Source organism: Eucalyptus grandis, chromosome 11 (genome assembly GCF_016545825.1).
Source record: "Eucalyptus grandis isolate ANBG69807.140 chromosome 11, ASM1654582v1, whole genome shotgun sequence".
Classification (NCBI taxonomy): Eukaryota; Viridiplantae; Streptophyta; class Magnoliopsida; order Myrtales; family Myrtaceae; genus Eucalyptus; species Eucalyptus grandis.
In genome coordinates this window covers 37,905,423-37,918,136 of record NC_052622.1, presented here as the reverse complement: position 1 = coordinate 37,918,136, position 12,714 = coordinate 37,905,423, and the positions used below count along the sequence as shown (strand labels likewise).

General features: G+C 41.0%; 1 protein-coding gene across 1 annotated transcript; it reads right to left on the bottom strand.

The window, feature by feature from the left end:
• Window positions 1-11,394: 11,394 nt before the first annotated feature.
• Window positions 11,395-12,003, bottom strand: LOC104446167 (transcription factor bHLH14). Its single transcript, XM_010060065.1, has one exon. The coding sequence runs from the start codon at window positions 12,001-12,003 to the stop codon at window positions 11,395-11,397; it is 609 nt and encodes a 202-aa protein (XP_010058367.1).
• Window positions 12,004-12,714: the final 711 nt, after the last annotated feature.

Below are 12,714 nucleotides of genomic sequence, written 5' to 3'. Positions count from 1 at the left end.
TAAGTATGGGTGGAGGATCTCATAACCTCTAGACGCTTAATTCTAAATGATATGCAATATCGTCAAAAGTGACAATATTCTCATTGTGCGTCATATTGACTTTCATATACTCCAAACTATTAGGAAGAGATCTTATAACAACCTGAATTTCATGTTTGTCAGTAAGTGAGTGACCTGCCGACTTCAACTTACGAATCATGTTTGACATCTCTCGAATATGCTGCTTCATCATTATATTTGAGCGCTCTTGATATGTATCAAACTTGATAGTGAGTCTGCTTATCTTAGTGGTAGACGTACCCACCAAACTTATCTTTCAAGGCAACCTACATTGTTTGAGCTTTATCATAACTTTCAAACTCACACATGAGATCATCTTGCATACAACTCAATAACGTGATGTCACGACCTACCCTCGGGGGAAAGGGAACAGGTTTAGGGATATTGCCTAAGGACGGGTTGAAGGCTCATGATTAGGCATGATCTTTCCCAAGCCTATACCCCGCGTGACATTGGGATATATTTTAAGAATTTTGCACAAAAGGAGTCGCCACTAGCCTATCGGGGTCGGTTAGAAACCAAGTGAGGCATGGGAGCGTGCCTCACTTCCTACGCAACCAGAGAATCTAGGTTCGGGGACTTGATTACACTAATTAACCAATTAATGCCATTTCGGTACCTAATCTTGTTCATTTTAACAAAATGATTTTTGGCAGGCAGTTTGAATTGATTTTATACTTATCTACTAACATGTGAGGTGATCATACGGGTGCGCAATCATTAAAGTAACGATCATAACTACCAAGATCCTAATTGCAATAAAATTAAACACGTGCAATTGAACATCCACAAACATAATTAAATATGCAAATTAAACATGCTATATAATTAATATGCAAAAAAAATAAAGGCTTAATTACACTAAAAAGGCAATACATAACAATTCCTAACCAAATCCTACATTTTTTAATTTTAGAAATATTTTAATTTTTTTAATTAAATTTTTTTTAAAATTTTAATTTTTTTTTAATTTTTAAAACTATTTTCAATATTTAATATTTTTTGGATTTTCGAAATTGTTTTTTTAAATATTTTTAATTATTTTAAATAATAAAATAAACTAAAAATAAAATTCGAGGCCGACCGGGTTGGGTCCGGTCTACGACAGGACCCGGATTCGGCCCAGTCTACGGCAATGGGCCCGAGTGGGCCCAATTATTTATTTATTTATTATTATACTTTAGTCGGGGCCCAAAGAAAATTAAAAGACCCACCTATTTCCTAAGCCCGCAAGAACCCAACCTAGTTTACCTGAATCTGAAGCCTGGCCCGAAGAGAGACCCAAGCTCGACCCACTTCGAAGGCCAAACCCTACCCAGTTTGGAGGGCTTGCTTGACTCGGTTCTAACCTGATTCGAGCCTCCTTCTCCAAGGCTTCTTGGCGGCGCCGAGGGGAAATGGCGGGGATGCCGGTGACTTGGTGGCGGCGAGGCGGTGGGCGGTGGTAGTGTGGACGGTGGCGATGACACGGCGGGTGGCGATCGCGGGTAGCGAGGGGTGATGGGCGGTCGCGGGTTGCTGGCGTCGAGCAGAGACGATGGCAGCGCCGGTGGCGTCGCTGCGAGGATGGGCGGAGGTGTGGTTTCAGACAGCGTCGGGTGAGCGGCAGGCAGGTCATAGGCCGGCACGGTCTAGCTAGGACAGAGGCAGCGAGCGCAGGGGTCAGCGGTGGTAGCTTGGTTCGACGGTGTCAGGTCGAGGCGGTGCCTCGGCTTGGCGTCGGGGTCGGCGTTGGTCGAGTGCCACTGCCAGCAGCGTTGCCGCCGTTTTTCCTCGAGCTTTCTCTTTCTCTCTTCTGGTCTTCTCTCGCTCTTTACTCTTTATTTTTTCACTTTGTTCCGGTTTCTCTCTGTTGTTGTGTTCTCTGGTGTTTCTCTCTCTCTCGAACTCCCCCTGTGTTGTCTTCGTTCTCCCTCTGTGCTTCTCCCTGTGTTGTCTTCGTTCTCCCTTTGTGCTTCTCCTTTTTTTCTCTCTACCGAGCTCTCTCTTTCGCTCCCCTCTCTTTTGGTTGCTAGGGTTTAACCGAAGAGGGAGGGAGAAAGCGGCATGGGCCGGGCCAAGGCGAGATCCGGCTCGGCCTTTTCCATGTCTTCTTTTGTTTTTTGTTTTTTTTGGTTTTTTGTTGTTTCTTTTTCTTTTTGTTTTTGTTTTAGTGACTAATTCCCAATCTTTTTTTTTTTTTTTTTTTTTGTATAAGGTAGACTAATTCTTAATCTTGTACATAATGAAATTGTAAAATTTAGGTATCAACAACTGCCCCTCTTTGATTGGGAGCTTGAAGAGATTCCATTCAAAGACAAAAGACACCTAAATTATTTTGGCAATAGAGTGACCCTAGGTGCATAGGCACGTATTAGGCCGACGGAAAGGATTCATAACTACGAAAGTGCATCTTGTCAATAAGAGGAAGAAAGACTCCGGGCTACAAAAGCTCTCCAGGCTACAAAGCACACTATGTCATAGGAAGAAGGACTCCAGGCTACAAAGCTCTCCGGGCTACAAAGCGCACCGTGTCATAGGAAGAAGGACTCCGGGCTACAAAGCTCTCCGGGCTACAAAGCACATTGTGTCATAGGAAGGGGGTTGAAGCACTCTGGGCTACGAAAAGCCCACCGGGTCATAAGAAGGGGGTTGAAGGACTCCGGGCTATGGAAAGCCCACCGGGCCATAAGAAAGGGGTTGAAGGACTCCGGGCTACGGAAAGCCCACTGGGTCATAAGAAGGGGTTGAAGGAAAGAAGTCTCACTGTATAATAACGGATTTATACCGGGTGTGATAGTCACACTGTGTACGAACATGTTTCAACTGGGAGGAAGGTCTCACCGTGTACAAACAGGTTTCGACCGGGTGTGATAGTCTCACAGTGTACGAACGGGTTTCGACTAGGAGGAAGGTCTCACCGTGTACGAACGGGTTTCGACTGGGTATGATAGTCTCACCGTGTACGAACGGGTTTCGACTGGAATGTAGGTCTCACCGTGTACGAATGAGTTTCGATCGGATATGAAATACATGATTTAAGAAAAACCAATGAACCTTTGTAGATGACATGGTTTAAGGTTGACCATGAACCTTTGGAGATGACGTGGTTTAAGGCTAACCATGAACCTTTGGTGACGGCATGGTTTAAGGCTAACCATGAACCTTTGGAGATAACATGGTTTAAGGCTAACCATGAACCTTTAGAGATAACATGGTTTAAGGCTAACCATGAACCTTTGGTTTTTAGGAAAGCACCCGCTAACTCCTTGAAACCGCATGGCTTCACTAAGGAATCCTGTCGAACTCAACTTGAGCAAATGTCATTAGAGACGTCATCAAGAGATGTATTGGCAAAATTGCAGCATCAATTGAACAAGCTAATCAAGCTAAGTCTGACTGCTTTTAAAAAACATTCGATGTCAATCAGCATCAAGTGGCGCAAAACTGTCATCTCACTTGTGGATATATTGTTAATCATCAAATTCTCTAGGAGTCAAGTTCTTATTAGAACGACTACGACTCATGAAAAAAGGCTCATTAAGCATACCAAACTAAAGCTTCTTAGTCAGAAAGGGCTTCTCACACACTCTTGGTAAAACGGCTGCTTGATCACATCTATTCGCGTGGGAAGTAACTAATTATTGAGGGTATCTCACATAACCTATGTTAAAGGCTTCTAGAAACATTCGCAATGAACACAATCTGATCGATCAAAAAGGTCTTTTGAAAGGACCGCGATATATGCTCGGTTAGGGCTTACACAAAGGAATGATTGCTTTGAGGCCAATAAAGGAACATTTGTTGTTATGTTCATCGGGTTTAAAAGTCGAGAACTTTGAAGATAAGACAATATAGAATTACCTCCACTCCTTCAAGTGATAGCTTTCTTTGTGGCATTCTCATTTTCATTCAAACCATCCCAATCAGAAGAGACTTTGGAAGGGGGTTGTAATGTTGGCTTGGGAGAGGCTTGAAAGGCTTGGAATTTTCAATAGGGTTTTTAAGAGTCGGTGATCATCATGGCATCGTGACCAGGTCACTCGACCTTTTGAAGGCATTTGGCTTTTGGAACACTGCACATCTCGAAAGTCCCTTGACTAATCATTTCTACATAGGAGATTTGCTCCTTTCTCTAATTTCCTTTGCCCTTTGCGATGATGATTTTTTTCTTTTTTCGCAGGCACTTGGATTCTGATAATTTTTCTTTCACATAAGATACAACCTTTTGGCTCTTTTTCTTAACGGGCATTGGCCTTGCTTTTACCAAGCACGCTACTTTTTCATGCCCCATAGTTTGTCGAACTTTTTGTTTTTTGAACTTTTGTAGCTCTTATGACTTTCGAGATGTTTTTCACATTTCCTTGTGATTGTCAATTATATTTGGTCAATTCTTATGCATTGCCCTAGTGAAGGGAGATGATCACCGCTCGGGATTCATAAATGAATAATCAGGCCCAAATTGGTTATAGCAATGGGTATCAGTGTTTGGATAGAGAAGGAAATGCTCTTCTTCACCTTGGGATGAGTCAAGCTTTAATGAAAATTCCTCTGAAGCTATCACCAGAAGATTAATGCAAGTGAAAGTAATAAAATCTTTCTTAATCTTTCGCCCTACAACATGATCGTAACCCCTTATGTTGCCCTAATGCAGGGTCGTTCTCGATAGGGGTACCTCGAATGGTCACCTTTATTTGGCCCAAAGGGTAACAAGATGTCAGCTCAGTGCTTTAGGATTGATGAAGGAAATGCCTTTATCATTTTGATCTTTGCTCTCAATGCGAATGAATCATCTGTCCTAAGAGAATGTTGTCTTTCACTCAACTCCCAAAAGTGTTTGAAGGATGTGTTTGGAAATGGGCTTGCCTTTCTTCATTCTAAGCACTTCTTGTTTGGCATGGTTAACATCTTCATTTCACTCTGTCGAGATCGTCTGAGTAGATTAATCTCCATAGGGAATTTTGATTCAAAATGAATAATCCACAAAACAAGAAAACAATTTTGAGATAAAAAGGATGCTAAAAAATTTTGTAGAATTTTTTTCTTTTCTCAATTATTCATTTTTGGTTTCTAGGAAAGCGCCAAAGGTTATCTTTTGTAATGAAAATTCTCATTTTTTTTTTTACTTTAAGAAAAAAAAATGAGAAGAAGGGTACTTATTTGTGGCATGGCGACCCGGTAACCCTGTAAAAATACAAAAGAATATGTTAGTACAAAAATCCTTAAGGATTGAAATGTTGGAAACGATACACCGTTACCCTTCACTCGCTCTTATCCTTTGGGCGCTAACACCTCTTGGATTCACCTTTGTCCATATTTGGTAACTGGACAATACCCCTATCTTGCATTCGCCTTTAAATGTTTGACGTTTTCCTAATTCCTTGGTGGAAGGCGATGCTTCTACGGTCAAGGTACGACCCCCTTTTTTATTTATCACCCCTCATTGGTGGGAGATGAGAGATTTTTTCTAAATCAAATGTTGCTCTCCCACTCTTTATTTGACAAACCTTTGTTCTGTCCGAATCCGTCCTGTATCAAAGAAAAAGACATGTCATCTTTTATGCCGAAGAGAACCAAGCTTAAGAACGAGATACATCATTTTCAAAGTTGGGCAATCAACATCCCAAGGTATCTCTCATGGAGGAATAGATAATATTGCCCCTTTGTTTCATTTAAATCTTTTTTTGTTTAAGATGAACAAGACTTAAAAGTGCTCCATCGCATTTATTGAAACATTACAAAACTTGGTACTCTTGATATCTCATTGACAATAAAAAGAAAATCAAGTCAAAAACGGTATCAGAAATGAATAATTGGAATCAATACAGTTTACTCTTCCTTTGAATTCGCCCTTTTGGATATTTGACAACTCCTTTCATTTGTCTCATCATGTAAAGTGAACGAGATCGATGGTTGTTAAGGCATTTGCGAATAACAAAACTTCTCAGAATGGAATTCAACTTCATTCTGCCTCTATGGAAAATTGGCACTGACGAAACGTCAACGCATGCATGCTCCTCAAGTTCGATGAGCTCGAGAAAACAACTCCATGAAGAGAGGGCCTTAAGCAAAGTTTTCTTGAAATTCATTTTGAAAGGTAGACATAAAGGTTCGCCTAAAACACTTCTAATTTTTTTTTTTTTTTTTTTGAATTTTTCTATTTTGCTTTGCTTTGTTTTTTTTTTTTTTAAATAAAAATAATGATGATTTTCATGAAACTGAATTCCATCATTAAAAATGTGAGTCGCACGATTTGCAAAAGCAACAATTGGATATGCAATCAAAACTCAAAATGGAAAACATGATTCTTAACATGAATAAGAACATTGATAAAATACAAGAAACTCTTGTATAGATAAGAGTAAAAGTCAACTCTTGTCCTAATGTCAAAGAGCATTGCGCATAACCTACAAAAAGACGACAATGTTAATATGTGAATGAGAGAAAATGATATTTTAATGAGGTCACTTACAATAAAATCGAGGTGACGATACATGCCCCACAATCCTTATTACAGGATTTTAGTATTTCGCCAAGATTTTATAGAGAAGACATCATTAAAATTATCAATCCACGGCCATCAATTGAATGTCCACTTTTATTCCAAAAGTTTCGTATGCAAAAGTGTCATTGATTTTTGAAAGATTGATTTGTGATTTTACTCCTAGAAAAATGAAGTGATTTCTATTTTGAGGAATTTGTACACAAAATGATTTGCATTATAGTCCCAAAACATGAGAATGAGAAAATTTGATAAAAACTGCAATTTCAATTTTTGTGCCCCAATATAAAATCACAACTTGAATTTTTTTTTTTCAAAATGATTTCGAGCCCATAACTAGAAATTTAAACAAAACCATGTGTTCAATAGGGTCAAATCAAAGTGTTTAGAACTTGCCTTCAATGTTCACTTATCAAAAGTGACTGCCATTTAAAAAAAAAAAAAAAAAAAAAAAATCATAAGCCTACATCGCCGAGGGCATTCGATTGGTTTCCGCAAATTTCAAGATGAAAATGCAATACAAAATGAGCAAATAAAGAGAAAAATGACACTTACAATGGGTGCCGACCTTTGTCTCTCTCTCTCTCTCTCTCTCTCTCTCTCTCTCTCTCTTTTTAATTACACAAATGTGCATATGGAATGTGATTTGATTTATACTCTAAACGGCTCAAAATGAAGCCATGGGATCACAGGACTGAACCAACAAGCTCGCGGCTAGGTTGTGTTTCCCATGACTCCGGCTTCATCAAAGGACCGACCCGTGTCACATGCTCACAGACCAGAGTGGGGACCTCTAACATCAAGAAAGAAGTTTAGGAGATGAGATGGGCGACTCGTACTACATGCTTGTAGTCGGAGTGGTATCCACCTCAACACCATCCTAAGTGATCATATGCGGCCCAGGTCCGGCGGCAGGTTGTGCGTGCTAAAGTGAAGTGCAATGCAAGGGATGCAGGCATGACAATTTATAAGCAATCAGCACTTCATATATGAAAAATAAACCATACATTCCTACACATTCCTATAAGACAAAGGTGAGCAAACACTTCCCCTTATACCTCACATTCTGCAAAAACATTTAACACCTACAATGTTAAGGGCGTACCTAGAATTCTCGCTACCAAACAAAAATATTTTTGAACAAAATTAATTTTGGTCTAAGTCCTTTAAGGTTTAAAACCAAGTCCCCAACGGAGTCGCCAAGCTGTTGCGACCTACCGTCGGGGGAAAGGGAACACATTTAGGGGTATTGCCTAAGGACGGGCCGAAGGCTCATGATTAGGCGTGAGCTCTCCCAAGCCCATACCCTACGTGACATTGGGATATATTTTAGGAATTTTGCACAAAAGGAGTTGTCACTAACCTATTGGGGTCGACTAGAAACCAAGTGAGGCATGGGAGCGTGCTTTACTTCCTACGCAACCAGAGAATCTAGATTCGGGGACTTGATTACACTAATTAACCAATTAGTGCCCTTTTGGTACCTAATCTTGTTCATTTTAACAAAATGATTTTTGGCAGGCAATTTGAATTGATTTTATACTTATCCACTAACATGTGAGGTGATCATATAGGTGCGCAATCATTAAAGTAACAATTATAACTACCAAGATCCTAATTGCAATAAAATTAAACACGTGCAATTGAACATCCACAAACATAATTAAATATAAAAATTAAACATACTATATAATTAATATATGAAAAAATAAAGTATTAATTACACTAAAAGGGCAATACATAACAATTCCTAACCAAATCCTACATTTTTTAATTTTAGAATTTTTTAATTTTTTTTTTAAATTTTTTAATTTTTTAAAAATATTTTCAATATTTAATATTTTTGGATTTTCGAAATTTTTTTTTTTATAAATATTTTTAATTTTTTTAAATAATAAAATAAACTAAAATAAAATAAACTAAAAATAAAATTCGGCCGGACCCAGATCGCCCAATCGGCGGCAATGGGCCCAAGTGGGCCAAAAATTCTTTTATTTTTTATTTTTTATACTTTAGTCGGGCCCAAAGAAAATTTAAAGACCCACCTATTTCCTAAGCCTGCGAGAACCCAGCCCAGTTTACCTGAATTTGAAGCCCGGCCCGAAGAGAGACCCAAGCCCGACCCACTTCGAAGACCAAACCCTACCTAGTTTGGAGGGCTTGCTTGACCAGGTTCTGACCCGATTCGAGCCTCCTTCTCCAAGGCTTCTTGGTGGCGCCGAGGGAAATGGTGAGGATGCCGGTGACTCGGTGGCGGCGAGGCGGTGGGCGGCGGTAGTGTGGACGGTGGCGACAACACGGTGGGTGGCGGTCGCAGTAACGAGGGGAGATGGGCGGCCGCGGGTAGCTGGCGTCAAGCAGAGACTATGGCAACGCTGGTGGCGTCGCTGCGGGGACGGGCGGAGGTGTGGTTTCAGACGGCGTTGGGTGAGCGGCAAGCAGGTCATAGGCTGGCACGGTCTGGCTGGGACGGAGGCAGCGAGCACAGGGGTCGGCGGTGGCAGCTTGGTTCGGACGGCATCAGGTTGAGGTGGCGGCTCGGCTTGGCGTCGGGGTCGGCATTGGTGAGCGCCACCGCCCGGTGGCGCCGCCGCCATTTTTCCTCGAGCTTTCTCTCTCTCTCTCTCTCTCTCTCTCTCTCTCTCTCTCTCTCTTCTCTTTGGTCTTCTCTCGCTCTCTACTCTTTATTTTTTTACTTTGTTCCGGTTTCTCTCTATTGCTGTGTTCTCTAGTGTTTCTCTCTCTCGAACTCCCCTTGTGTTGTCTTCGTTCTCCCTTTGTGCTTCTCCTTTTTTTCTCTTTGCCGAGCTCTCTCTTTCGCTCCCCTCTCTTTTGGTTGCTAGGGTTTCACCGAAGATGGAGGGAGAAAGCAGCATGGGCCAGGGCCAAGGCGAGATCCGGCCCGGCCCTTTCCATGTCTTTTTTTTTTTTTTTTTTTTTTTTTTTTTTTGTTTTGTTGTTTTTTTCTTGTTTCTTTTTGTTTTTGTTTTAGTGACTAATTCCCAATCTTTTTTTTTTTTTTTTTGTAAAAGGTAGACTAATTCTTAATCTTGTACATAATAAAATTGTAAAATTTAGGTGTCAACATATGATGTGAGCAATGTTATTTTTTTTTCTAAGCTTGATAAGTTTCTCAATCTCTCCTATACTGAGTTGAAGTTCTATACTCAAGTTTTTTTTTTTATGATGTGGTTGAGAGTTTCCAAATCCTCTTGCTTCTCAATGATGGACTAAACTTTTTAGTGTCAAATATCAAAATTGTTATCGTTCAACTTCTCACCCTTGTTGAGATTAGCTACAATGATATTGGATGCTGAAGCCATAATCAATTGCTCTAGCACATTGACATAATAAATGCAGAATCAATATTAACACATATATTTAATTTGCAACAAAGACAAACTAAATTTATGATAATTCCATAAAAGTCATAGAATGAAAGTTCATTATGTTCCCAATCAGCTTATATGTGCAATTGTTCTACTCTCATTGACTAGTTTAATTTGCACACATTTTAAATTCTAGGCGAGAATTCCTTTGAATTCTACCAACCTATGAACTCCCACTAGCAAAAGGAATAATTACATGACCCCATGTAATTTCCACATTTTTCTATTAAATATAAAAATGCATAGTATGATGTGAACCAACATACAAAAACAATCATGCAACAACTATAATCGAAACCGAAATTCAACATATAATGAAAAAATCAAGGATTTTCAACCATTGTTCGAGTTTACTCAGAATCAGGAAATTGCAAGGACATTAAACCATATACATGCTATCATCTAACTAAGGTTTACACAACATATATGTAGATAATTTCATATGGGTAAAAAGAAATAAACAATGCATTTATATCCTAAAAATACGTGTATTTTGGATTATGTACATATTTTTAGATCTTTAAATGCCTCAAACATATAAAATAACTATACCACAATGTAGAGCGCATTCATACAAACCAAACGCCATCGGTCACACACCGATTGGACTTCCCACACGCTCACATACGTCGCCTAAGTGTGTGGCACATATGATGCATATGCCAGCGAGCCAATAAGGCTCTTGGCTAGTCTAACTGGTCCAACTAGTCCAACCAACCATCGGTCAACCAATCCAACCACTCGACTAGTAAACCAGTCAAATTGGTTGACCAGTCAATGGATTTGGGTCACCAGGTCGGTTTCCTGGTCGAGTTGGGTTGCCATTCAGTCGTCGGCCGATGAACTGCCACTGGACAAGGTGACGTCATCGATGACCTCATCTGACCTTTACTGACCATTGGTTGACGTCATCGATGACGTCATCTAAATCATACAATTGATATTTTCAATCCGGATTACAAAGGGAGATCACAAATTGAGGTTACAAAGGGAGCTACAAATAAAGGTTACATATATTTACCAAATGGTTACATGAGCGATTATATTGACTCTACTACCTTACGGTTTCCTTAACTCCACTATATTGATGGTTACTTGATTTCGTTACGTCGATAGTTACTTCTTTGATGGTTGATCAGAGATTGTCCGCTCCACTTTTTGTCGATTCCTTCAAGCTTTCGATTCTTCAAGTTGTGATAATTTTGTTCATTGTTCTAATCGAGTAAGTCTATCGCATGACAATAATAATCAAAAGTGTCAATTTTTTGTGCAAACAGGGATATAAATATACTCTATCAAAAAAGGAGGGAAAAAAATTCACACTACCAAAAGACAGTACTTGGCTTCATTACAAATAGAAACAGAAAATTCACACTTTGCCTAGTTTACTCCGAATGGCATCTCTGATGGACTTGTCGCTGACCCAGCAGTCGACCGGAGTCCTAATCACCACTTCCTGAAGCATCATCCCTTCATGCACGACATGTTCGCGTCCTGGACCTTAAACTCCAATTCCTTGAGCATGTCCATCAACCTCGCGCAGGGATGGTCCAGATTCGGGCTCCACACCCGGATCACCGCCTCCTGCCTCACCATCTTCACGTCCACCACCATCTCTCTCCAGCCCGGGACAGCCAAAGTCGTCGAGCTATTCTTGCTTGACAGCGATGTTATCTTACTCACGTCGCTGAAGGAGGCAACAGTCCTATTACTTTTGAGGCGCTTCGGTGATGACAGCTCGGACTTAACAAGCTTGGACTCCAATGCGGCAATCCGGGACTGGAGTTCCTTGATGTAGTCCATGGCATCGGCGAGAAGGGACGCCTTGTGCATTCTTGATATGGTGGGGACAACAGGGCGGAGTGCGTAGAACTGCTGGTTCATCTTGTTCCTCCGCTGCCGCTCTGCCACCCCGTTTCTCGACGGACCAGACAGAAGTGGGGATAATGATGATTCTTTATCGTCTTCGTCCACTGTTTTCTTCCTACCGCTCTTCTCAGATATGTTATGGACTTGGACAGGTTTAGCATATGGGCCCTTGCTGGCACCGACAAGTGCGTTCTTCTTTGGCATCGTCGGATGGGTTCACGCGAGAATTAATTAGGGGGCTCAGAAATGAGCAGGGAAGAAGGTCTTGGCTAAAAGGACTGAGCTCCAATCTTCTTGGATGATCTCTGAGGAGCCCAATTCAAGAACCCCAGATCCATCAGGAATTGATATGCACACTATGCTTTGGATTCCATGCATTCTTGCTTCTTTGACCCTCTCATCACACTCTCTCATCTCCAGCTCATGGTGGTCTTCACCACTCAACCAGATGTGACCACCTGAGCGAAATTCTCTTCCTAGAATGCCGTCTTCAGAGGAATATAACCTCATGACGGAGAAGATATCGTACCATTCAGGGTCGTCGATGTTGATGTCGCTGCTGTGAGCGAACTGACCATCCGGACATTGGGCTTCTTTGAGTACCCTATTTGTGGTGGGCGTGGATGCAAATGGTTCCCTTGTAGTTCCTCGGAAATGGCCATAGCCCCAGGTGAGCACAAGACGGCCGTGGTCGTCTCTTGAGGGCTGCCAAAAGATGGAGTAAACCCAGTCCTCAGGTCGGGCTCGGAGGATCAAATGGACGAGAGCTGCTGGGGAGTGGGTGAGGTTTCATGACAAAGAGGGACAATTGAGGAGGAGGAAGCACAAGATGTGAGTTCTTCCATGAGTAGCAAGTTGTTGAGCTAGAGCCAGGATTTCTCCCTTACATAGGAAGTTAGTGCAAAGCTAAATTCA

Excerpts from the sequence above, each read along its gene's own strand:
- LOC104446167 (XM_010060065.1), bottom strand. The coding sequence starts at position 12,003 with ATGCCAAAGAAGAACGCACTTGTCGGTGCCAGCAAGGGCCCATATGCT.